This window comes from Cotesia typhae, unplaced genomic scaffold (assembly GCF_013202065.1).
Source record: "Cotesia typhae breed Kobodo isofemale line unplaced genomic scaffold, CoteBio_Ctyphae contig_59, whole genome shotgun sequence".
Lineage (NCBI taxonomy): Eukaryota > Metazoa > Arthropoda > Insecta > Hymenoptera > Braconidae > Cotesia > Cotesia typhae.
In genome coordinates, this window is record NW_027423761.1 from 1,007,186 (window position 1) to 1,030,327 (window position 23,142).

Genomic DNA, 23,142 nt, shown 5'->3' on the forward strand with positions numbered 1-23,142 from the left:
ATTATTATTATTGTTTATTTTGGCCACTTACACAGTTTAAATGTTTCAATATTATTTATATAAGAAAATAAATTACAAAAAATTACTAAATTTATGAAAAAGGGAGTACTTATTCTATTTCAATTGGACACGTTGGCAGAAAAAAATTAAATGATAAAGGTAATGTGAGTTATTTAAAAGTATTAATTTTTTTATCAATTATTTTTAATTACAAAAAAGATTAAAAGTTACGGGTGATATAATCGGAGGGCTTCAGTAAATTATCCATGGGATAATTAATTTCTTTGTTTTTTTTTTTTTTTTTTTTTTTCAAATTAAAAATTATTATAAATTACATATTGATTATTTGATGACGTATTTTATTTTTATTGTTGGTAATAATTATAATTATAGCTAAAAAATTAATTATAATTATAGCTAAATTTTCTGACAGATGATCGACCAATTCACAAGAAGTTAACAAAAAAATTTTATTTTTTTATTTCTTGTATGATGAATTCTTCTCACTAGTAAGATGTAATTTTTTTGTTGTAATTAATTAGAAAAATTTTTTTCTAGTTGAATAGAAATTTCGTCATCTTTGAATTGCGGGAAGATGTTTTATTCAAGGATTTTTAAAACTATTGTTTTTATGATTTTTTTATTTTTTTTTTTTATTATTAATTATTCGGATAAAATTATGAATATTGCATCGGCACTGTCTGTTGTTTGAACCTATTGAATCGAATTATTTTGTATTTTTTTTGTATCCAAATTTTTAAACGTATTATTGTAACGATGGTATTAAGTAAGCCGTGCATGCAATTTCCCTGTAAAATAAAAATAGTTATCAATTAAGTGTTTAACTTTTAAAATTTAAATATTTAGCTAGAGATTATTACTTACCAGAATTAAATAAGTCTTTTAGTTATCATTTTTTTATAGTTTTTTTACCCCTACAAACACTCCTCTTGGCTTTTTCGTACACACCTAGCAACTTTTCGTTTGAATTCTGAATAACTTTCCCTCCACTCTTTCTGCAATAACATAAAAATTATTAATTTATTATTGAAATTGATTAAATAGAAAAAAAAATTTTATTTTACAAATTAATTTTATGATTACAAATTAATTTTATATTAATTAAAATCTTAGACAATTGTAAAAAATTTTTCACATTAAATCAAATCATTAAATTTAATAATTTAAGCGAAATGATTTTCATGAAAGTAAATGATACAGTTAACAAAAGGACGGATACGAATAACTTGAGTATTTTATACAATATCTCAAATAAATCTTAATCTGTGAGTAAATAATATATTATGTGTTAGGGACTTAATTTTAATCTTCTTAAATTTGGAATTGTATTTAGTGACATCCAAAGTTATTTTGGAATTTTTATGTATAAGCAGCGACATTTATATTGGACGGTAAATTAAGTTTTTTTTTTTTTTTTTTTTTTTTTTTCAATGATATAATTTTCAATTATTGACATTTTTAAAGATATAAGCTCATCCTGATGTTACGCTCACCGAGACCTTTTATTTGAGTACCCACATGAATTTTTTCATATATTTTATATATATATATATATATATATATATATATATATATATATATATATATATATATATATATATATATATATATATATATATATATATATATATATATATATATATATATATATATATATATATATATATATATATATATATATATATGAAAATATATCAAAAATGCATGTGGGTATTCAAATGAAAGGGCTCGGTGAGCGTAACATCAGGATGAGCTTATATCTTTAAAAATATCAAAATATAAGCTAATATCAAGCATTTTCCTTCGAAGTTGTCCCAATAAATAGTTATAATAATTCACAATATTAAATTGATTAATTATTGTGTCCTTTTTTTTTATACGCTAAAAATAATCAAAGTCTAAGATTATTTAATCAAAAAAAAAAAAAAATTGAATGACTTACGGCGGCATCAACGTTAGCGGGACTTTCATCATTAGGATCAGCAAGCATACTAATAACGCTAATGAGGATTGTTTCGACAGTGTGGACTGGTAGCCATCGTTCTGATGCTTTTTCATAGCCCCATTTATCATCGCCAGGTTCATGTAAGATTGATATACAAACATCACCATTTTTTTCGACTAAACAAAAAAAAATAAATTGTAGTTTTTTTTTATAAAAGGAAGGATGTAATTTTTGAGAATCTTTCTACTTAATACATTTTATTTTAAATGCAGGTCATACTTACTGTTAGGATGCCATATTTCTGTGATGAATTTCATTCTTGGTGGCCTGAGTGGATATTCTTTGGGAAATTGTAAGTGAGCTTTAAAAAATCCTCCTTCACTGTTTAACGTAAATTAAATAATTAGATATGTAACAATAAAAAATAATTTTAGGAAAATAATTACTATAATGTATCCGGAGGTCCAATAATGAGCACTTCCCATCTGTAAATATCATTGTCGTCTATGAGGCCAGCTGAAAACCCTTCTACTGGGTTTTTATTTAATTCTGTAAATAATTGTAAAATTATACTGGGTGATATCTGGATTATACTCAGTGATATCTGGATTATACTCATTTTAATCTGGATTATAATCATTATAATCTAGATTATACTCATTATAATCTGGATTATATTGGGTGATATCTGGATTATAATCAGTGACATTTGGATTATACTGATTGTAATCTGGATTATACTTGGTGACATATGGATTATACTCAGTGATATCTGGATTATACTCATTGTAATCTGGATTATAATCATTATAATCTAGATTATACTCATTATAATCTGGATTATACTAGCTACTATCTAAAAATTTTTTTTACTCAGTATAATCTGAGATGATATTCAGTGTCATTTTGTTATTTCCGTGTACAGTATCATTAAAATATTTTCATACTAATTAATTAATAAAAAGAAATAAAAATCAATTTAGCAAACATTTAATAATTTTAAGAATTTTTGAAACAAATAAATTATGATAAAAAAAAAAAGTAGAAAAAAAAATTGACAAGTAAAAATTTTTAAAAATTAAAAAAGCAATTTTTTTTATTTTTTTGGAAAAAATCAATTTGTTTAAGAAAATTAAAAAATGATTTTAACTGCTAACTTTGATGTCATAAAAAGTCTAGATTTTTCGAAATTTCAATAATTTTTTGCAAAGAAAATTATTGAAGAAAAAAAATGAAAGACACGTGCAGAAATTTCAAGACTATGAATAATTATAAAAACATGTTTTGAGTATTAATTTTTTTTTAATAAAAAAAGTGTGCTGATTTGAATAAAATTATTATTATTATTATTATTATTATTATTATTATTATTAATAATAATAATAAAGTTGATCGTGTGTGTGTCTATGCATTAATAATCAAGTTGGTAAGCCTGAACGTGAAAATAGTTGGAGAAAAAGATCAGGAAATTTCATGTTGAAAAAATATTTTCATTGATTAATTTTAAGTACTAAGAATATGATGAATTAAATCCATAAAATTGAGTACTTGTAAGAATTTTAAATTTCTTGTTGTTAAGTTAATGTCTTGACTACTAAGCGGATTAAAATTAATTTTTTCTTCGCCCTTCCTCTCTCTTTACATATACATATATGTATTCACAAAAAAATTGGAAAGTTGGATGTAAAAAAAAAAAATTTCACTGCCAAAAAAAGGAAGTTAAAATAAGCTTTAAAAAAAATTAATTAAAAATGCGTGAGTGCATTTATAACTTCATGACACTTTAGGAGTAAATAAATGAATAAATAAATAAATAAATAATAATGTTATTAAATATTTTGTAAAATATTACTGAAATATTGACAAAAAAAATATTTGAGAAAACTCACCTGCTAACTGTTTCCTTAATAAAAGTGCGGACTGTGGCTCTGACATTAATAAAATGTTTAATTGAAATTTTTATTTATAAGAATATTAAAATTTTAATTTAACAGTATAATTTGCAGGTAACAGTATATATCTTTGCTTGACTTTCGGAAAAAGATGGCTAGGTATAGGTGCGTTTACGGAAGTGAATGATTGAGCATGCGCCTAAATAACAATCATGGTTGCTAATATGTATTTTTATACTGCAGGTGGCGCGTCGATAGGCTACGCAAGTGACTTCTTTAGTGAGTCTTGAAAGTTTAGTTATTTTGGTCAGTTTTGTGATCAGCTGATGATAAATTGTTGTGGAAATTATTTTAATAATTATTTGTGAATATTAATTAAAATTACATAATTAAAAATGTGTTTAATAATTTTAAGAAATTTTTAATAATTAAATTATGGCGGAAAAATTATTTTGAAAAAATTGACATGCAGAAAATTTTTAAAAATCAAAAATGGTAAGTTTTTAAAAATTAAATTTCTTGGAACAAATTTTTATTTAATAAAATTAAAAAATTGTCAAGTAACTGCTAACTTTAATGGAAATTATTTTAACAAATTAATTTTGGTAAAAAAAATTAGAAGAAAAAATTTTTTTATGAAAATAAATTTATTTTTTTATTTATTTATTTATTTATTATAAATTTATGCCAAGGCAAAGTATGCCGAATGGCAAAAGTAAAAATACAGTAATTTATATAAAATAAAAAAAAAAGAAGATTTGTACAGTATCACGTAGAATACAATGTTTAGAGTTGTAATTATTTTACAGTAAATTTTTAGGTAAGTTCAAAATGGATTTAGATCAGTTTGAATAATCCCGATGAATACATAATTTATGAAAGAATTTAAACGATTTATAAAATATAGGTAATTTAAGTCAATTTAAATCTAAAGTTTACATATTAAAGTTTAGGTAATGTAAAAGATTATATTTGAGATTTAAACTAATTTAAATATGATTCATTTGATATTTGTAATTTGACCAGCACACACCAATCTGTTCAGAGAAGTAGTTTTAATTTTAAAGTTAATGAACTCTTCCGATATTTTCAATTTCTAAGAGATATTCAAACATTTTATTTTTGAAAATTTCAAGACTTGGTGAATTTAGTACGTTAGGTGGTAAATCTTTCCAGAGCCTAATTGCTGAGACGACAAATGAATGTTCATAACTAGTGGTAGCAAAATTTGGGATCTTGAAAGTGATGTTATTATGTTTTTGAGCTAGTCTACTAGAACGTCGAATGTCTGGATCTTCTTCTGTAAACATGTCTCTCAGATATTTCGGCTCTCCTGATTCCAACAATTTGTAGAAATAGCAAGCCATAAAATAAGATCTTCGCGACTTTATATGCAGCCAGTTTAATGAAAGTCGATAGGGAGTAATATGCTCATCACGTTTCACATTATAGATAAATCTAATAGCTGTATTCATTAGACGTTGTAGTTTATTATCAAGTCTTTTTGAAGAGTCTGATAGGACAATAGCGCAATAATCAATGATAGGTAGAATCGTAGCATTAACTAACACCTTTCGTAGGTGTAGTGATAATATATTTTTCCTGCACTTCAAGCTGTTTAGCGTAGCATAAACCTTACGTGAAAGCTGAGCTACATGAGTATCCCATGAGAGGTTATTTGACAGATGAATGCCTAGATGTTTAGTCGTAGAGACGTATGGGATCTCATATCCATCGATGACGATATGTGGGAGTACACAGCTTTCAAGTAGTGTTAATTTACGATTGCTGCCCAAGATCATAATTTTGGTTTTAGAGTAATTAATTTCAAGGCCAGTTTCACGGGCCCAATCAGCAACAGCTTGAGAATCAGATTGTAGACAGAACGCTGCTTCTTCTAATTTAAAGAGTTTGAAATGCAAATAGGCACATTTATCGTCGGCAAATAATCCATACTTGCAATGATGAAGACATTTCGATATTCCATTTATAACGAGTAGAAACAATATTGGTCCTAAAGTAGAACCTTGAGGCACTCCTGATGTGGTCTTTAATGATCTTGATGCACAGTTTGTGGGATCAATGACGGATTGTGATCTTCCAGTTAGATATGAATGAAACCATAATATCACATCAATAGAAAAACCCATCTCATATAATGTTATGAATAATATCTTTGGATTTATGTAATCAAAGGCCTTAGTGAAGTCAAATAAAATGAGAAATGTCAGGTCATCTCTATCAATAGCTTGACGTATGTCCTCAGTCAGTTTCAATAGAGCAGCTTGAGTGCTATGGTTTTTACGAAAACCAGACTGATATTGATCAAGAAGGTTATTTTCTTCAAGATAGTTGACCACTTGTTTTGCAACTATACGTTCAAATGCTTTAGCCAAATGTGGTAGATTTGCTATAGGTCTAGTGTCAGACATTGATTTTGGTGACTTTACTTTATTTAGAGGAATAATGAAAACTGATTTCCAAGAATCAGGAAACAGGCTCGTGTTTAGTGAAGAATTAAAGATAGTCGTTAAAAATAATGTTATTTGTGACAGATGATCCCGAAGCCATTTTAAATCTAATCCATCTGGGCTTTTTCCTTAGATTTTTGTAATGTTTGCTTTAGACTTTTGATGACATCAAGAAAATCTATATGTGACCAATTGAAACGGCAATCTACATTCACTACATAATGAATTGGTAGATCAATAATAAACTCACGAGTACAGGATGGATGTCTTGTTAAAGTTTTTGCATAAAATGAGTTTAAACGTTCAGCATCAAAATAATCTAATGGAGATGACTGTTTGCTTTTTATGATACCTAGCTGTCTCAATTTAGTCCAGATGTTGACACCTTGAGAATCATCTTCCAAAATATTTTTAAAGTAATTTTCTCATGCATTATTTAATTTGCTTTTTAATTCTCTTCGTTTGATTCTATAAATAGTAAGTAAATGTAGATCTCGCGATCGACGAGCTTGTTTATATAGAGCATCACGGGCATGAAGTTCAGCTTTTAATTCCTTTGTAATCCAGGGGCTTACTTGGCGTTTTAATATTCTTTCTCTATGTGGAGCAATATTGTCTAAAGAATCAGTCACTGAGTGCATAAAGTAATTTAATAGTTCATTTGGATCAGAAGTTTGATGAATTAGACTTGTCTGAATTAAATTAGTGGTCAAAACTTCAGCTAAGGCTTGATGATCACAGTGTCTGAAGTCTCGGAAACATACTGTTTTTGTAAATTTACTTGGTAGTGATAATCTGTATTCACATGAAAGGTAATCATGGCCACCTATGAATAGTGATTGAGATTTGGAGAAAGCTCCCAGCTTATCTTGACTGTCAATGATAATTACATCTAACCAAGAATCCGTGCCTGACGTATGATAAGTTGAACCAAATGGCACATTGAAAAGATCAGAATCAGTGATAAATGAGTTTAGATGCGCCGGAGCTCTATCAGTTTTTAACAGGTTGCAGTTTAAATCACCCAAGATAATAATGTTGTTGAAGTGAGGATAGAGTTTACCAAATTCAGTGAAAAATTCATTTAAAAGATCACCTTGCGGTCTTCTATAGATCGAAGATACAAATACATGACTACCGGAAGGCAACGTAACATCAAGCAATATAAATTCTGGATTATTTAGTTGATTCACCTTAGAGATGTATAAAACTTTAGATTTGATCGAGTTGTGAATAAAGCAGGCAACACCTCCACCTCTAATATAGCGACCAGTTTTATCAATAAGTCCTCGGTCACGACGAAAGATGGTATAGTTATCAAGTGTTATAGCAATGTCAGGATTTAGCCACGTCTCAACTACAGCAATAATATGAGGTTTGATTTCAGCAACCAGAAGTTCAAATTTTGCTGCATGAGATAGATAACTATTTATATTTAAAGTGAGTAGCTTAAGAGAGGTGATGGGTGTGTGATGATCAATTAATGGCTATTCAAGTTTATTCAGATCATATTCTGATCTGATTAATATTTTAGATGCATCATCATCTTTCTTTACATAGATTGTGTTCTGATGTACCCACGCATATTTATATTTTAATTCTTTCGCTTTCACTTTCGTAAGAGTTAATAGTTTGTAAGTCTCTGGATGAAGGAATTCATTTATAAATAATTTAGCAGATATTTAATAATTTTTTTAACAAATAAATTATATATAGCAAAAAAAATTGATATTTAGAAATTTAAAAAGATTAAAGATCCAATTTTTTTAAAAATTATTTTTTGGAACTAATTTTTTTATTAAATGAAATTAAAAATATAATTGCTAACTTTAATGTCAATTTTTTTATGTATTATAAAAAAAATTAAATTAAAAAGTTTCACACAAGTAAAAATTAATAAAAATATTACTAGTGAAAATTTTTAGAAGCATTTTTTTATTGTAATTGATTTATTAAAAAATTTTTTTAATTAACAGCTGACTGCTAACTTCAGTATCAACTCTTAGATGAAAAATATGAAAATATATCAGGTAAGCAAACTATTCGTAACGTGATTGGTCAAATATATCAAAGCATAAAAATATATGCAAATTTTAAATTCATGCGCGCGCAAGCGCGCGTAAATTTGAATTCTATTTCTGAAATAATTGAGATGGAAAAAAATTTTAAAACAAATTTTTGGAACAAATTACTGCAAAAAAAAAAAAATGAGGAAACAAATTGACAAGCAGGTAAATATTTTAAAAGCATATATTTATATTTTAATATTTTTTTATTCACAAAAAAACAATTGTTACAAAAGAGTCAACGGTTGTAAGCTAAAAAATTCTTACATCTTAAAAATATACATAAACAAAACTGTAAACTCCAAGTGTTTTACATCAGTGTTATTATGTGCGTTTTAATTTCAACCAGCACAGTAACGTTACAATAATTATTCATATGGTGGACGATAAAACCTAAATAAATAGTTTTGTTAAAGGTACATCTTATTTTAAATATTTTAAATATTTTAAATATATTTATTGCTTCTAAAGTAGTATATTATTCTATGAGTAGAAATTTTTCTTTCTACATACCCGCATTGACATTATTTATATGACAATAACATATTACATTTGTTTTTAATATTAATTATCACTAATTTATTTTAAATTCGTTTCGATCCGTGTTGACTCGAATTGGCACTAACTGTGTAGAATTTTTGACAATTTTATTCTACCATACTAATCACAAAATTATAAAGTACCAGATTTTACAAAAATAAATAAACAAACAGTAAACCATTTCTAATAAGGCACCAAGCGTAAAATATGCCGGACCTTACTTTTAAAACTGAAAAGATCTCTCATGCAAATTATGTTTTATGACAACCGATTAAATTCTTGCGTAAAGTCCGGAATTAAAATAGTTTAATCTGATAAAATTAAATTTCATCGCATTATATCTTTTACTTAAAATACTATCGGAGATAAAAAAATTCTATGGGTCAATTATGATCGATTAGTAAGGCCAAAAAGTTTGTGTAGTAGAGGGTAGGTTCATTTTTTTTTATCAAATTCATTAGATTAGATGTAAATTGTGATGACGCAAAAATTATTCTTTTGGCTCTGCATTTTTCTCTGCAAAAATTAAGTTAGCCGACATTTAAAAATTTTTATAATTTTATTTATTGATAAAAAATTGAATTTAAAAATAAGAAATTTTTTTCCCAATATTTTTAAATATTGAAAATATTCAATTATATACGCTGGGCTCGAACCCGGTCCAATGCTTTGATAAGCAAGGGCCGGATCCGATAGGCTACTGCGCCTCTAAAAGTTAACACTGTTAATCGTTTTAACCTCGTATTTTTTTTTTCTTAAATCAGCAACGTAAAAAATCACGATTATTACAATTTTATTTTAAATTTAAACTCCAAAATTTTTCCCAGAAAAATTGTCGATAATTTCTGGTTAATACCGACGAATTTTAGTGACAAAAATATATATCTTCAATTAATACGAAAATAAACGATTATTGCGAAATTTAAAAAAATCGCGGAGATATCACTGAGTATAATCCAAATTCTACAGGATATAATCTCGGATTATGTCCAGTGGAACCTTGCGCAGTATGATCTGAGATTTTATTAGGAGAAATAGGAGATTATCATAAGTATAATCCAGTTCAAGAATTTTTCTCTTGATTCAATTTTTTTTTTTTTTTTTTTTTTTAGTTTTGTCATAATTTAAAATTTATTAGTCTTGTTAGGGTGATTATTCAACGATAAAGGATGAGATCAAAAATAGATTGACGTATTAAGACGATAGTAATGTCTTAACCAAAACTTTTGTCGATAGAATATTCGCATTTAGAAATGTTAAAAAATTAATCCACTTTTATAATAATTTAGATGAAAAATATGAAAATATATCATGTAAGCAAACTATCCGTAACCCTGATTGGTCGAATATATCAAAGCATAAAAATATATGCAAATCCTAAATTCATGCGCGCGCAATAAAATGCTTGCGCGCGCAAATTTGAATTCTAGTTAATTTATAAAAATAATTTATCACGTAAATAAGGTTCTTAAGTAACGATTTTTTCCAAATATTGAGCAAGTCGGATCAATAATTCAAAGATTGTTCTTATATTTTTCGATGCGTGTCATGCTCAAAATAGTAAACAGAGCATAATTGAAAATTCAGTGCAAGCCTTAAAAAAACACATTTAATAGTCTTACTTCCGAATTCCAGCAAGTTGTATAGAATTTTTGAAAATTTTCGTAATTGCACGCCTCATAAGCGAAGCGGTAGTGCTCTACTCTCGCCTTTCAAAAATTCTGTGATTGTAAAATAATACTTACACATAAATGTCATGTAAAAACACTCTTTTTAACCCTAATAACATTTTTAAAAGCCATTTTGCTTTTTAAATAAACAAAAAAAATTATTCCGTGGACGTTCGAGTGTCTGATGTATAAAACGGCAAATTTTAACAGATTTGAGTATTAGAGCTTAGCTGTATTCTTCATAATCACAGCAATAGAACAAAGTAACTGGCCAAAACGCAAATCATTGAAAGTAAACACTTAGACAAACACAATGTGAGGTTTTTGTGCAGGCAGCACCATTGGCGATGAATAATATTCATATTCGTAGTCACTATCCGCGTTATTCTTCCCTTGACATCTCACATCTGAATTTTGTACTCCATAAACACTGTTGTCATAAACTTCTGACTTGTTTTGTGAATTAGAGTCATCTAAATTTTCCAAACCAGAGTTTCTAAATCGATTCAGGTTTTGCATCGGTTCATTGAAGGTATCATCCTGATCATTGTGTTGAGAGTGATAGAACGAAGCGCCAGACATGTCGTGATTGTTGGAGCTTCTTTGGACGTTAGTAACTCTTCTGCTTGATGACGAAAGCGGAGGTCGGTAGAGATCGACGTTAACCGATGAATGTACAAGAGTACGCTTTGTAACGTCTTCGTTCAACCCAACGTAAACTAACAACTCCGGACGACTAGGACGATTGAAAGTTTTCTTCCGACGATTATTGCGTGTTATGTAACCAGCTAGGATAATAATAATTGCAGCAGCTGTTAAGCATCCTGCAGCTAACAATGACAAATACAACGAGCTCAATCGGCAACGCAAAGAACTTTCCGTGAGGTTCATTAATAATTTTCCATTGAAAACATCATCTGCACAAACAATTTCTCCACGATCGACAAACAACTTCGACGCGTTGTTTTCTTCAGTGGTGTGAATAACGTTCCAGAGCCAATGAAGAGAGCAATTGCAAATTAGAGGATTTCCACCAATTTGCAGAAGATTCAATCCGTCCACTGGAAAGTGCGTGGGTTCAAGGCTCGACAAATTGCAATGACGCAGCGAGACTGTTGTTAAGTATCTCGCTGAATACAAAACCCGTGATGGCAAGTGTCTTAGATCATGATTTCCATCGAGAAATATCTTCTCAAGATTTACATTATCCGCAAATGCACGAGATTTAATGTACAGAATCGTGCATTCACGCAAATCGATTGTTTTAAGCTCGAATAAATTACGAAAAGCTAAATTATCTAATCGTTCAAGTGGATTTCTCGACAGAATCAAATTTGACAAAAGACTCAAGTGCGATAGAGCGGATGTTGGCACGTAAGTGAAATTATTACCTTTTAAATTGAGATACACAAGTGCTGGTAATCGTTGAAATGCTTCTTCACTTATTATTTGGATTAAATTGTTGGCTAAATTAAGCGACGTTAGAGATCTTAATGTCGGTAAAGAATCATGAGAAATTTCTTGAATTAAATTATCTGATAGTTCTAAATTCTCTAAACTAGGAACTAGATGAAGATTGTTCGCCGGCACTTCAAGAAGTGAGTTTCGATTTAATTTAAGATTCCGTATTTTGTGTAAATTTTTGAAAATTTCATTGGGTAAGCTTGTCAATGAATTCCCGCTCAGATTCAAATCTTCCAATTCGCTCGTATGACGAAATGCGGCGGAATCCATTTCCGTGATGTTATTGTTGTTTAAATTGAAAATTCGTAAAGATTCTAAGCCTCTTAAGGAATTTCTGCCAATAGTTCGCAGATTATTGTTACTGACGTTCAATATCTCCATGTGCGTTTGCAAGAGAAAGTTATCTGATCCCAAGGTGTGTAAAATATTGTAAGATAGATCTAAACTTTCAAGATTATTGTAGAAGCCAAAACCCAAATTCAGACTCGTTATTCGGTTTATCGAAAGATCCAAGTGGTGAATGTCTGGATTTAGCTGAATTGGTACCACTTCTAAATTCGCGTAAGCACAAGACGCTCGTAAAAACTCATCTTCACACTTGCAGATTGCTGGACACAAATTGCCACTGGTGTCAATGAGTTTTATTGTCGTAGAAAGTAACAAGACGATCGAAAACGCCGGAAATAAGTTTGAGCGCGTCGCCATTCCGTCTGGTCACCTGCTACGTTGTCTTCTCTGTAACAAATCCAAATTTTTGGGTCATTTTGGCTTCATAATTAGCATATATTAAGGCCTAAGTGACAGAAAATTTATGTTGACTCAAGAGATATTTTCTTGATCTAAGAATTTATTTTGGAAGACAAATGATTATTTTGCTTTAAGAATTTCTTGCCTTGATTTAGATTTTCTTGGCTTAAGAGCTATATTATCTTCAATCGATACATTTAGTTTTTCAACCAAAATAACATTATCGTTTAAAAAACTTAAAATAATTCATCAAAGTAGATTTCAAAAACTAAATAGTCTTTAATTGTTGTACCGAAAAAAAAATTATTTCTTGGAAATAAGTAAATTAATGACTCAAAAAAAAGCCATTGTTAACACAAGTCGGTAATATCTTGAATCAATGTTATCGCCTATCTTGAACCAAGAGACAAAAATTCTTGAAAGAAATATATCTATATCTAGTTTCAAGAATTCAAATTTTGAAGAAAAAAAGTTTCTTGAATCAAGATTGTTTTTCTATCAGTGTATAATAATAATTCATGTTGAACTGTTAAGTTAATTAATTTTGACGGATTTTGTGATTATAATTGAGTTATTATTTTTGGGCAAACTTATGTATTGGTTGGAAGGGAAATTTATGTGAAAATATTTGTCTTTAAATTATTTTGCTTGGGATATTTTGTCTGTAAGATATTTTGTCTGTACACTGAAAAAAAAAATTAACTTGAATCAAAAGTAAAATTTTTGAACCAAGAAAATAATTTTGAAGAAGTTCATTGTTTTGAATCAAGACAAAAAATTGTTAAATTAAATAAAATTTACTTAAACCAAGTGAAATTTTTTATTCTAGGAATTTTTTAACTCAAACTAAAAAGATGAAATTCTTCAAAATTATTTACTTGATTCAAGTCAATTTTTTTTTTTTTAATAGGATATTTTGTCAGGGATATTTTTTTTTTTCATTGTGCACTGATTATAATTAACTTCTTCTATTTTTAACGTTGATAATTAACAATTAGTATCTTAAAAATAAAGAAATATTTTTATTAATTAAAAATTCTTTAAAATCTATCAAAATATAAAGATTCAAGTTGTTAGTAAGAAAAATAAATTTTTTTTTTTTTTAAACTCTTAAGAAATTCTTTTGTCGGGTCTACGGATGTAATTAAAATTTTTTTGTGAGTGTTATAAAGCCATAAGGCTTGGAGAAAAGGTAAGCAGCTGCCTACCGATACTCCAACAAAGTATCAAAATATACATAGATACAATTAGATACGGATCTATTTTTCAAAGTTGACCGCAACAAAAAACGTTCCTACTCTTTATGTAATAAATTTTCCTCTAGAAACTCAAGTTACATATTTAAAGATTTTAGTATATAATTATTTATTAGTAATTATACATTTTCTACACAGAAAAATAATAGTTTGAAAAAAACTAAAAAAATAAAGACCAGCTGTAGACTAACCTCTGTTTTGATACATGCGTTTATTTATTTATTTATTTATTTATTTATTTATTTATTTATATACATTTATTCGGAAATATAATTAGAATGTCTGAAAAAAAATAATTGACAGTATTGTTTTGTTTTTTCAAAAAAATCAGTAATTAAATTTTTTGTGTTGATGTATTAACTGATTTTAAATTTTACTATTTTCTATTATTTCATCTGACTATTATTTTTATAACTTATCAAAGATTAATATATATTATTATATTAAAATTGTTAACTTTTTTGAATTTTTAATAAATATAGAAAAATACTTATTTTCATAAAATAATCATTGTTATTTTTTTTTAAATAAATAAAATTAATAACTATAATATTACACCTAACGTACATTAAACTTTTTAAATTTTTCAGCGCAAGCGCGTCTCATACTTTTTTCGCGGCTCACAAAACTTGCGTTGTTGCCATAGCTTTATTAACGTATCCCTTCCTCGGCTAAAGTCTGGTAAATTTTTCATTACTTATTAATAAATATCTGTGAAACTGTATGGTAATTATCAATGAAATTATTTTTAAAAAATTGTTTAGTTGTTAGTTAACGTTACTCTAGTTTTTTAAAAAGATCCTAAGAAAAGTTTCTGAGATATAAAAATGTTTGTAGGTAAACTTTTGGATATCCCGTATACCGTAATGTATAACAGCGTTCAAAACTCAAACTTTGAAATTAAATATCTCTGAAACTAGATGGTCAAAAATTTTGAAATTGCGCCAATTGATGCAGAATTATATGAACATTCTGTTAAAATTTTTAAAAAATCCTAAGAAATTTTTAAAAAATCTTTGACTGAAATAAATGATTTGATTCAAATAAATTATTCTCTCAGTATACTTTTTAAAAATACATAAAATAATTGTAAATAAAATGATGATGTTTATTTTACAAAAATAAAAATAAAATGAATGCATGAAAATACAATTAAATTGCGAATCGATGTCTATAGAACTATGCTTCCATTTATAGTGTTGTAATTTACTCAATTGATAACCGAGTTAAGCAAATTTTCGGAATCTATCCGAGATTTTAAATTGGATCAAATTAGATAATTTGTAGTCAATATTTTACTCTTAAAAACTTAAATACTGGGCGAAATTACTTTATGAGGTCGGTTTAAAGATAAATATAACCCGAGAAAATAAAAGTGTATTTTTTTCTGAAGCGCAACATAAGATTATCTGTTACTGGGTGATTTTTAGGGAAGATACCTGGATAAATTAAATTTTACCTGTGATCCTTGAGACATTCCTCCCTTGAAAATTTTAAAAACCTGGCTTAGACACTCTTCACGAATCCATCAAAAATATTTCGATGAATAGAAGGTAATTTTCATGTTTTTTTCACCAAAAATCGGATCGCTCTTTACAATTCACAATTGATTTTACAGTTTGACTTTGTTAGTGATATTAAAATCGAGGAAAAAGCACAAGACTCAGGTAAACATTAAAATTTCATCTCTAGACTCGTTTAATTGCGAGTTGGTAGAAACTTCCAACCCCAATAACTTCAGGGGGAAGTTTCTTGGAGGAATTTTGAATTTCTTCACAGAAATTAGATTGATCTAATTCTAGGCAATGTAAATTTGTAAATTTTACAAATAGAATCTTAAAAAATACACATAAATCCCACTGTTCGAAATGTCAGCTCCGGACTGCTGGATTACTGACTCCGGAGTCGGCGTAGAAGTCTTCCCATTTCCCTCTCTTCGGGTTATTTTTCTCCTACTCTCAACTATACAATAGGAACACCAACACTAATCTGGGAGCACATTTTGCTGTACATATAATACGGTTACACGCCGTTAACCATGAGGTCTGTGTATAAAATATTAGTCTATAGCACGTTATACTTGTTTTCTCACTTTTTCTTTGTGTCTGCTGGTTTACTCGTCGCGTTTTCTTCCGTTTAATACTCCAATGTTCTATATGGACCTTCTGAATTCTCGGATATATTTTACCCTAGCTTTGTATGCTCTGCACTTTTTTCTACCCTTTATACAGCTCGGACAATACACTTCTCGCAAGAGCGAGTAAATAAAAAGGTCGATATCAAGCATGATCACTAAAATTCAGACTTAATTTCATTACTAAAAAAATATTTTTAGAAAAAATTATATGCAGAATAATATTACACGCTAAGAGGAAAGAAGTGTGTGAAAGGAGAGAAAAAAAAATTTTTTTAGGGAATCTATTATATTGCAAATAATAAATTGAGAATTGATATATTTTATTTTATACTTATCTACTTTAAAAGATATTTATTAGTAAAAAAAAATTTCTTTTAGAAAAAATAAGCAATTTAATAAAAATTTGTTGTAAATTTTTAATTGCACGCCTTATAAGCGAAGCGTTGAGGCAGTGTTTTATTCTCAACATGTTAATAAATAATAGTTTAGAAAAACTAAAAAACAAGCTTTTTATAGAAAACCTAACTAAAAAATTAACTGATAGAAGTTTAATAAAACACTATTTTTTGAATTTTCAAATCGCAATAACTTTTGAATGAATGAACCGATTTTCACGCGGTTGGCGGCATTCGACGCAGTTTTTCAAATTCTATGATACATTTTTAAAAACAAATTGATAAGACCGGAAGTTTCGGTGTAATTCGAAAAAAACGTTTTTATTCGATTTCTTTCGTCAACGATAACTCACGAACGAATCAACCGATTTTGACTGACTTGGTGGCGATCGACGTGGTTTTTCGATGTTAAGAGCTGATTAGTTTTTGGAATTGATCGATCAAGCCGTTTAAAAGTTATTCAAAAAAACTTGATTTGAAAAAATTTTTTTTCGTAGTTTTTTTAAGATTCCTCAAAATCTACCGGTCGGAATCGGTCCAAATTGTATTCAAAATCTAAATTTGGTCAAGCCCTTTCAAATGACACCAACCGCGATCAAATCGAACAAGCCGTTCAAAAGTTATGAGAGGTTTACATATATACATACATTTTTGAAAATTTTCAATTTTTTTAGCGGGAAGTTTAAAATTTGCGCGGATAAAAAATTCAAAAACTGCAAGTACAATTTTTTAAAAATATTTTTACGTTTTAATTTAATTATTGAAAAAAATTTAGAACGTCAGCAAACTTTCTTAGGAAGTCAAAAATAGAAAACAAATTTTGATAAATATAAATTAAGAATAGTGTTAAAAATTTTGATAAAATACACTTTTGGAAAAATTTAAGAGATCAAAAAAAAATTCCCAATTTTTGGGCAATTTTCAACAGGCCGTAACTTCGAGAGAAATGGTCATACAGAAAATCAAAAAAAAAAGAAATTGTAGCTCCAAGTGTCTAGTTTTTGGATTAGAACTTAAAAATTTTGTAGCCTCTGCCGTTTTTGAGTGGTCATAAAAAAACCAGCAACAAAAAAATTTTCGAAATTTTTTTAGTTTTTTTTTATTTTGGTCTTTCTTCCCTATCGACTGTTGTTACATTTAAAATCGAAAAGTTTTCTCCCTGATAGCCACCTTATCTATAACTTACTGTCAATCTACGTCCGCAATTTGAAGCAAACTTGACGGAAAGAGTTGGCAAAGCGAGCGATTACCTATTAGTTACCTATAACTTACTCTGCAAATAGACGTCAAAACTTGCTGTACAAGTATTTCCTTCAAATTGTAGTAAAGTTGAAAAGAAATTTAACTACAAGTTTGATTGTTAACTTGTATTCAAGTTGCGGCCGTAGATTTCCGTCAATTTGCTTACAACTGTTGTTGAGAGAAGAATTACCGCCAACTTGATGTATAAATTAACCGTAACTGCTGGAAGTCAACACTTACTGAGAAAGCGCTGGCTATCAGGGCTGTAACTCGCTTTAAAATTACTACTAAATGATAATGTGAAACGTGTGAACGAATATTATCATTATATTCTTTATAAAAAGTAATAAAGAGATAAGACAAGAGAGATAGCTGCATGATATGTAATCCCCCTACTATTAATAACTCGAAGGCTAGCGTTGATTGACTACTCTTTGCTTTATGAAAGGAATAATCAGTCATTCATCGACATTAAAACTACAAACAGCTGTCAATTTACCAGCAAAATATTTACGCTTTAATGATATTGTAAAAATTCTTTATTGATTTACCTTGATCATAATGATTGAGTTAAAAGCGTTATTAGATTTGCCGCTAATCTATAGTTTTATTATTTTAATCTCTGGATACTACATTTATTATTTAATACGCATTGCGAAGGTAATAATGATTTAAAATTTAAACTTTAGAATTATTAATTTAGTAAAAAATATTCCGAGTTTAAATTATAACTTTTTTTTCTCAAAAAAGTCCGAAAAATCTCACTCTATTTTTTTATCTTCTCTCTTTATTTATTAAGACATCTTTAAAGACTATATTTTAAGATCGGTCGCTAAAGACTTCTAGAATCTAATAATAAGACAACGTTTACATACACTGACACATGCAAATAAGTTTAACATATCTGTTAATGATCATAATTTATGGTTATTGAAATTTTTAGTTGTTTTTGTATACTCCAGTCATATTTTCGCAAGTGTTAAGAGAATAATTTGTTTTTTGATGCGTTAAAGTGAGAAATATATTAAAAATTTTCGTTAATTTAAAAACTTTGAAGAAATCTGTAAAAATTACAATTTTAAAATTATCTACACGTAAATTTGCTTATAAAATATTTTGGGAAATATTTTTAAAGTTTAAGACTGCAAAACTTTGTAAATTCAACAAATTTTCGCGCCAAGAAAAATTTGATTTTCTTGGCGCGAAAAACAAATTTTTCGCGCCAAAAAAATTTTAAAGACAAAAATTATTTTGGAGCAGGAAGAAATTTTCTTGACTCAAGAAAATTGTCTTAGCTTAAGAAACTAGGATTTTATTCAAGAAATTTTCAATCTTTCTTAATATTTTTTTGAGCCAAGAAAAATTACTCTCTGGTCAAAAATTTTTTTTTCAGTGCGGAGATAATTACTGTGAAATTAAAAAAAAAATCTGAAAACTCGCTTGACCCTAAAGGCCATCCCTGCAACTTGCCGTTAATTCCATTTCCAAACGCTTAAAATTGCATTTTATGACGTTTTTATGACGCGATTCTCCAAAGTTAAAAGCTGATTAGTTTTTAAAATTGATCGATAAAGCCGTTTAAAAGTTTTTCCTAAAAAACCACTTTAAAAAAAATGTTTTTTTACATTAAAAACAAAAGAATTTGGGGATCGTATATTTTTTATTTTTTTAAGAGTACTTTAAAGATTATTACTTGAAATTTTTACTAAAAAATATTTAATTATTAGAAAGTTATTAATAATCTCGTAGAGCGCTAAAAAAAAAAAAAAAAAAAAAAGTAAGAATAGTGAGAAAATTTTCAATCAGTCGCCATTTTTTTGGAAATTAAAATTTTCAATAAATTTAAATATTTTCGGAATTTAAAAGCTGAATTTATTTCACATTCTATTTTTTATTAATAATTTATTAATTTTATATTGATTTAATTTTTGTCCAAATTTCTTGAAACTGATACGAAAAAATTATTCTTCTTTTTTGGATTACTAAACTTTTGCGTAAAATTTTGAACATATTTAAATTTATTTTTAATTTCTTAAATTCTAGACACCAATATTATTTTGTGGGGATGATAAATTTCGTAAATTAATCGTAAATAACATGGAAATAGTAAAAGAAAAATTTCTCCCGACACCTTGGTGTCTTGAATCACGTGCTCAAACAATTGCAGCAAGTATCATACGGGGCAGAATGATTCCCGAAATAAATTACCGAAGGTAAAAAATTTTTTCTAATTTTTCAACGGAGATTTCACCGTAGTTTTATGTCGTTAAAAATTGCACTGTAAATATTAATTTATACATTTTTCCACAGAGAAATTTTAAAATTACAAGATGGGGGTGAAGTCGCTTTGGATTGGGTGGAAGATAGTTGTAATAAATTAGCACCAATTGTTATTATTTTACCAGGATTAACTGGGACTAGTCAAGCGGAATACATAAGATGTCTCGTGATAGGCGGACGTAAAATAGGAATTAAATGTGTAATTTTTAATAATCGTGGGCTGAGTGGCGTATCGTTAAAGGTAAAACTTTTACGTTTTTTTAAGTTTTAAGTTTTATTTTTTATTACAAAATTTTCTGCACATAGAATTATTTTATTCCGTTTTTTAGTACTTGAATTGTCATTATTAAATTGCTTTAATAATTAACAGTGTTTAATCTCCTCTAGTAGGTAGCGTTGAACAATTGAACTCTGATACGGATGACTACACTATCTCTTTTATTGCACTGAGCTTTGATCGGTTGAGTTCAGCGTAAGTTGGCGGCAATCTTTTTTTTTTGTAGCCAGTTTACATTTATGTGATAAAAAAAATTATTTTTAAAGATTAATTAGTTAATAGCACATTTAATTTATTTTGAAAGAAATTAGCAGTGTAATAAGTAATTAATTTGTTTAAAATTTTAAACAATTTTTTTTCCTAGCTGAAGGAATAAAAAATTTTTTTGAAGAAAATTTCTTGTAAAAAAATTTTTTTTTTATTAAAAAAAAAATAATTTTAGATTACACAGAAAGAACAAGATGACACTAGATATCATCCCAGATTATACTGAGTATAATCCGAGATTATAATGATTATAATTCCAGATTATAATGAGTATAGTCCCAGATTATAATGATTATCATCCGAGATTATAATGAGTACGATCCGAGATAATTATAAGTATAATCCCAGATTATAATGAGTATAATCCCAGATTGTAATGAGTATAATCTCAGATTATAATGAGTATAATCTATATTATAATGAGCTTTTGAAAAAAAAAATTATAAAACTTTAAAATCCGAGAAAAAAAATTAAGATTTGGTTATTTTCCAATAAATTTAAATCAAAAATTAAAAAAAGCATTGAATTATTTTCTCAAATTTTTTATTCTAAAACAACATGCAAGAACAAAAAAATAAAAATGTTGTTCGGTCCATTTTATTTTTAATAAAAAGTATTTTTTAGTAGACTCCGAGAGCTTACTGTGCAGCAAATTGTGAAGATTTTACTGAAGTTTTGACTCATGTACGTAAATTAAATCCAAATGTTCAAATCGGAGCGTGTGGAATTTCTATGGGAGGGTTTGTACTTTTATTTTTTTTATTTTATTTCTCACACTGAGAAAAAATTTATCAAAATAAATTTTTCTCAGTGTGAAGATTCAGTGATAAAGCATAATGTTATTTTTTTAGATTAATATTAGGAAATTATTTAGCAAAAGAACGTGAAAAAGCTATCGATAAATTACAAGCAACATTTGTCCTATCAGTACCGTGGAATATAATTGAAGGGACAAAAAGTATCGAGTCTGGATTTAATCGATTTTTAAATCGATTGTTGACTAAAGCTTTGACTCAAACTTTTAGAAGTATGCACGATAAAGTACACGAGTTTTTCAAAGAGGATTTAGAAAAAGTTTTTAAGGTGTGATAAAATGATAAGTATCAATTTTTTATTAAACAAAACTATTGATATTTTTTTTTTTTTTTTTAGAGTAAAACAGTAAGAGAATTCGACTCAGCTTTTACTGCAAAACATTTTGGATATGAAAATGTCGATGAGTATTATAAGTGTGCTACATTACACGATAAATTACAGTTTATCAGAGTACCTTTATTCTGTTTGAATGCTGCTGATGATCCATTCCAACCTTTTGAAGGTAAAAAAAAAATTTTTCAATCAATTTCTGAATTTTTAATTAACATTGCATAATAATAATAATATCTTCGGAAATAAAAAATCTACAAGCGAGAATAATACGCGCCACGTCGCCACCTGGCGGTGACTTTAGAAACTAATTAAAAAAAAACTTTTCATAGCTTTTTTAATTGAAATATTAAGTGAATTGGAAGCAATATAAATGGATTTTTAAAATTTTTGATTGAAATAATAATAATAATAATAATAATAATAATTTCTTCAAAAAAAAATTCTACAAGCGAAAATAATACGCGCCACGGCGCCACCTGGCGGTGACTCCAGAAACTAATTAAAAAAATTTTTCATAGCTTTTTTAATTAAATATTGAGTGAATTGTAAGCAATATAAATGAATTTTTAAAATTTTTGATTGAAACAATAATAATAATAATAATAATAATAATAATAATAATAATAATGTAAACTTCGCAAAAAATTTCTGCAAACGAGAAGAAAAAGCACCACTGTGCCACCTGGCGGTGACTTTATAAACTAATTTTCATAAAATAAATTCTACAGCTTTGTAATTAAGTATTGAGTAAATTGTAAGCAATGTTAATGGATTTTTTTACACAAATTTAATAGAAATAATACTAATAATAATAATCATAATAATAACGAATTTTTTTTTAATAGTAATTCCATTAAAAGAGGTCGAGAAATGTAAAAATATTGCTTTTTTGATAACATCTCACGGTGGTCATATTGGATTTCTTCAAGGAATGTGGCCCACTAAAGAAGAACAATATATAACTAAGTTATTTAGTCAATACTTTTGTATGATGTTTTTTAAAAAGGAACTATAAATAGAATGACCAAAATATAGTTTGGAAAATTCAGAAGTGCACGCCTCATAAAGCTCATTCATTTTTTAAGCAAAAAATAAATTTTGTAATTGATGTTTAAAAGAAAAAAAAATAATTAAGTAATTGTTTATAAAATATTTTCCATTTTTAACTTTCCGCTAAGAAAATAAAAGATTTTTAAAAATCGAGAAGTTATTGTTTTTAATTTACTTATCTAATAAAATAAATATCTAATAAATTTAATATCTAAGTAACTAAACGGTGAATCTTTTTAAAATTTTGGTATTAGATAAATTACGAATTCATTT

General features: G+C 27.5%; 3 protein-coding genes across 4 annotated transcripts; 1 reads left to right on the forward strand and 2 right to left on the reverse strand.

Moving 5' to 3' along the window:
- Window positions 1-283: 283 nt before the first annotated feature.
- Window positions 284-4,032, reverse strand: Ube2g1 (ubiquitin-conjugating enzyme E2G 1). The gene is made up of 6 exons (XM_074250624.1): window positions 3,856-4,032; window positions 2,413-2,515; window positions 2,250-2,347; window positions 1,964-2,142; window positions 886-1,016; window positions 284-809 (listed from the first exon to the last, which is right to left on the reverse strand). The coding sequence occupies exons 1-5, from the start codon at window positions 3,899-3,901 to the stop codon at window positions 936-938; spliced, it is 507 nt and encodes a 168-aa protein (XP_074106725.1). The 5' UTR covers window positions 3,902-4,032; the 3' UTR covers window positions 284-809; window positions 886-935.
- A 4,297-nt stretch (window positions 4,033-8,329) lies between these two features.
- Hydr1 (abhydrolase domain containing Hydr1) lies at window positions 8,330-22,887 on the forward strand. Of its 2 annotated transcripts, none has more exons than XM_074250621.1 (7): window positions 8,330-8,359; window positions 19,890-20,059; window positions 20,157-20,367; window positions 21,298-21,410; window positions 21,522-21,753; window positions 21,823-21,988; window positions 22,665-22,887. In XM_074250621.1, exons 1-7 carry the CDS (start codon window positions 8,336-8,338, stop codon window positions 22,832-22,834), a joined length of 1,086 nt encoding a protein of 361 aa, XP_074106722.1. In that variant the 5' UTR covers window positions 8,330-8,335; the 3' UTR covers window positions 22,835-22,887. The 2 variants fall into 2 exon arrangements, with proteins under 2 accessions (XP_074106722.1, XP_074106721.1); XM_074250620.1 differs by lacking the exon at window positions 8,330-8,359 and adding an exon at window positions 18,303-18,506.
- Window positions 10,392-15,934, reverse strand: LOC141532328 (uncharacterized). The gene is made up of 2 exons (XM_074250619.1): window positions 15,532-15,934; window positions 10,392-12,804 (listed from the first exon to the last, which is right to left on the reverse strand). The coding sequence occupies exon 2, from the start codon at window positions 12,772-12,774 to the stop codon at window positions 10,906-10,908; it is 1,869 nt and encodes a 622-aa protein (XP_074106720.1). The 5' UTR covers window positions 12,775-12,804; window positions 15,532-15,934; the 3' UTR covers window positions 10,392-10,905.
- Window positions 22,888-23,142: the final 255 nt, after the last annotated feature.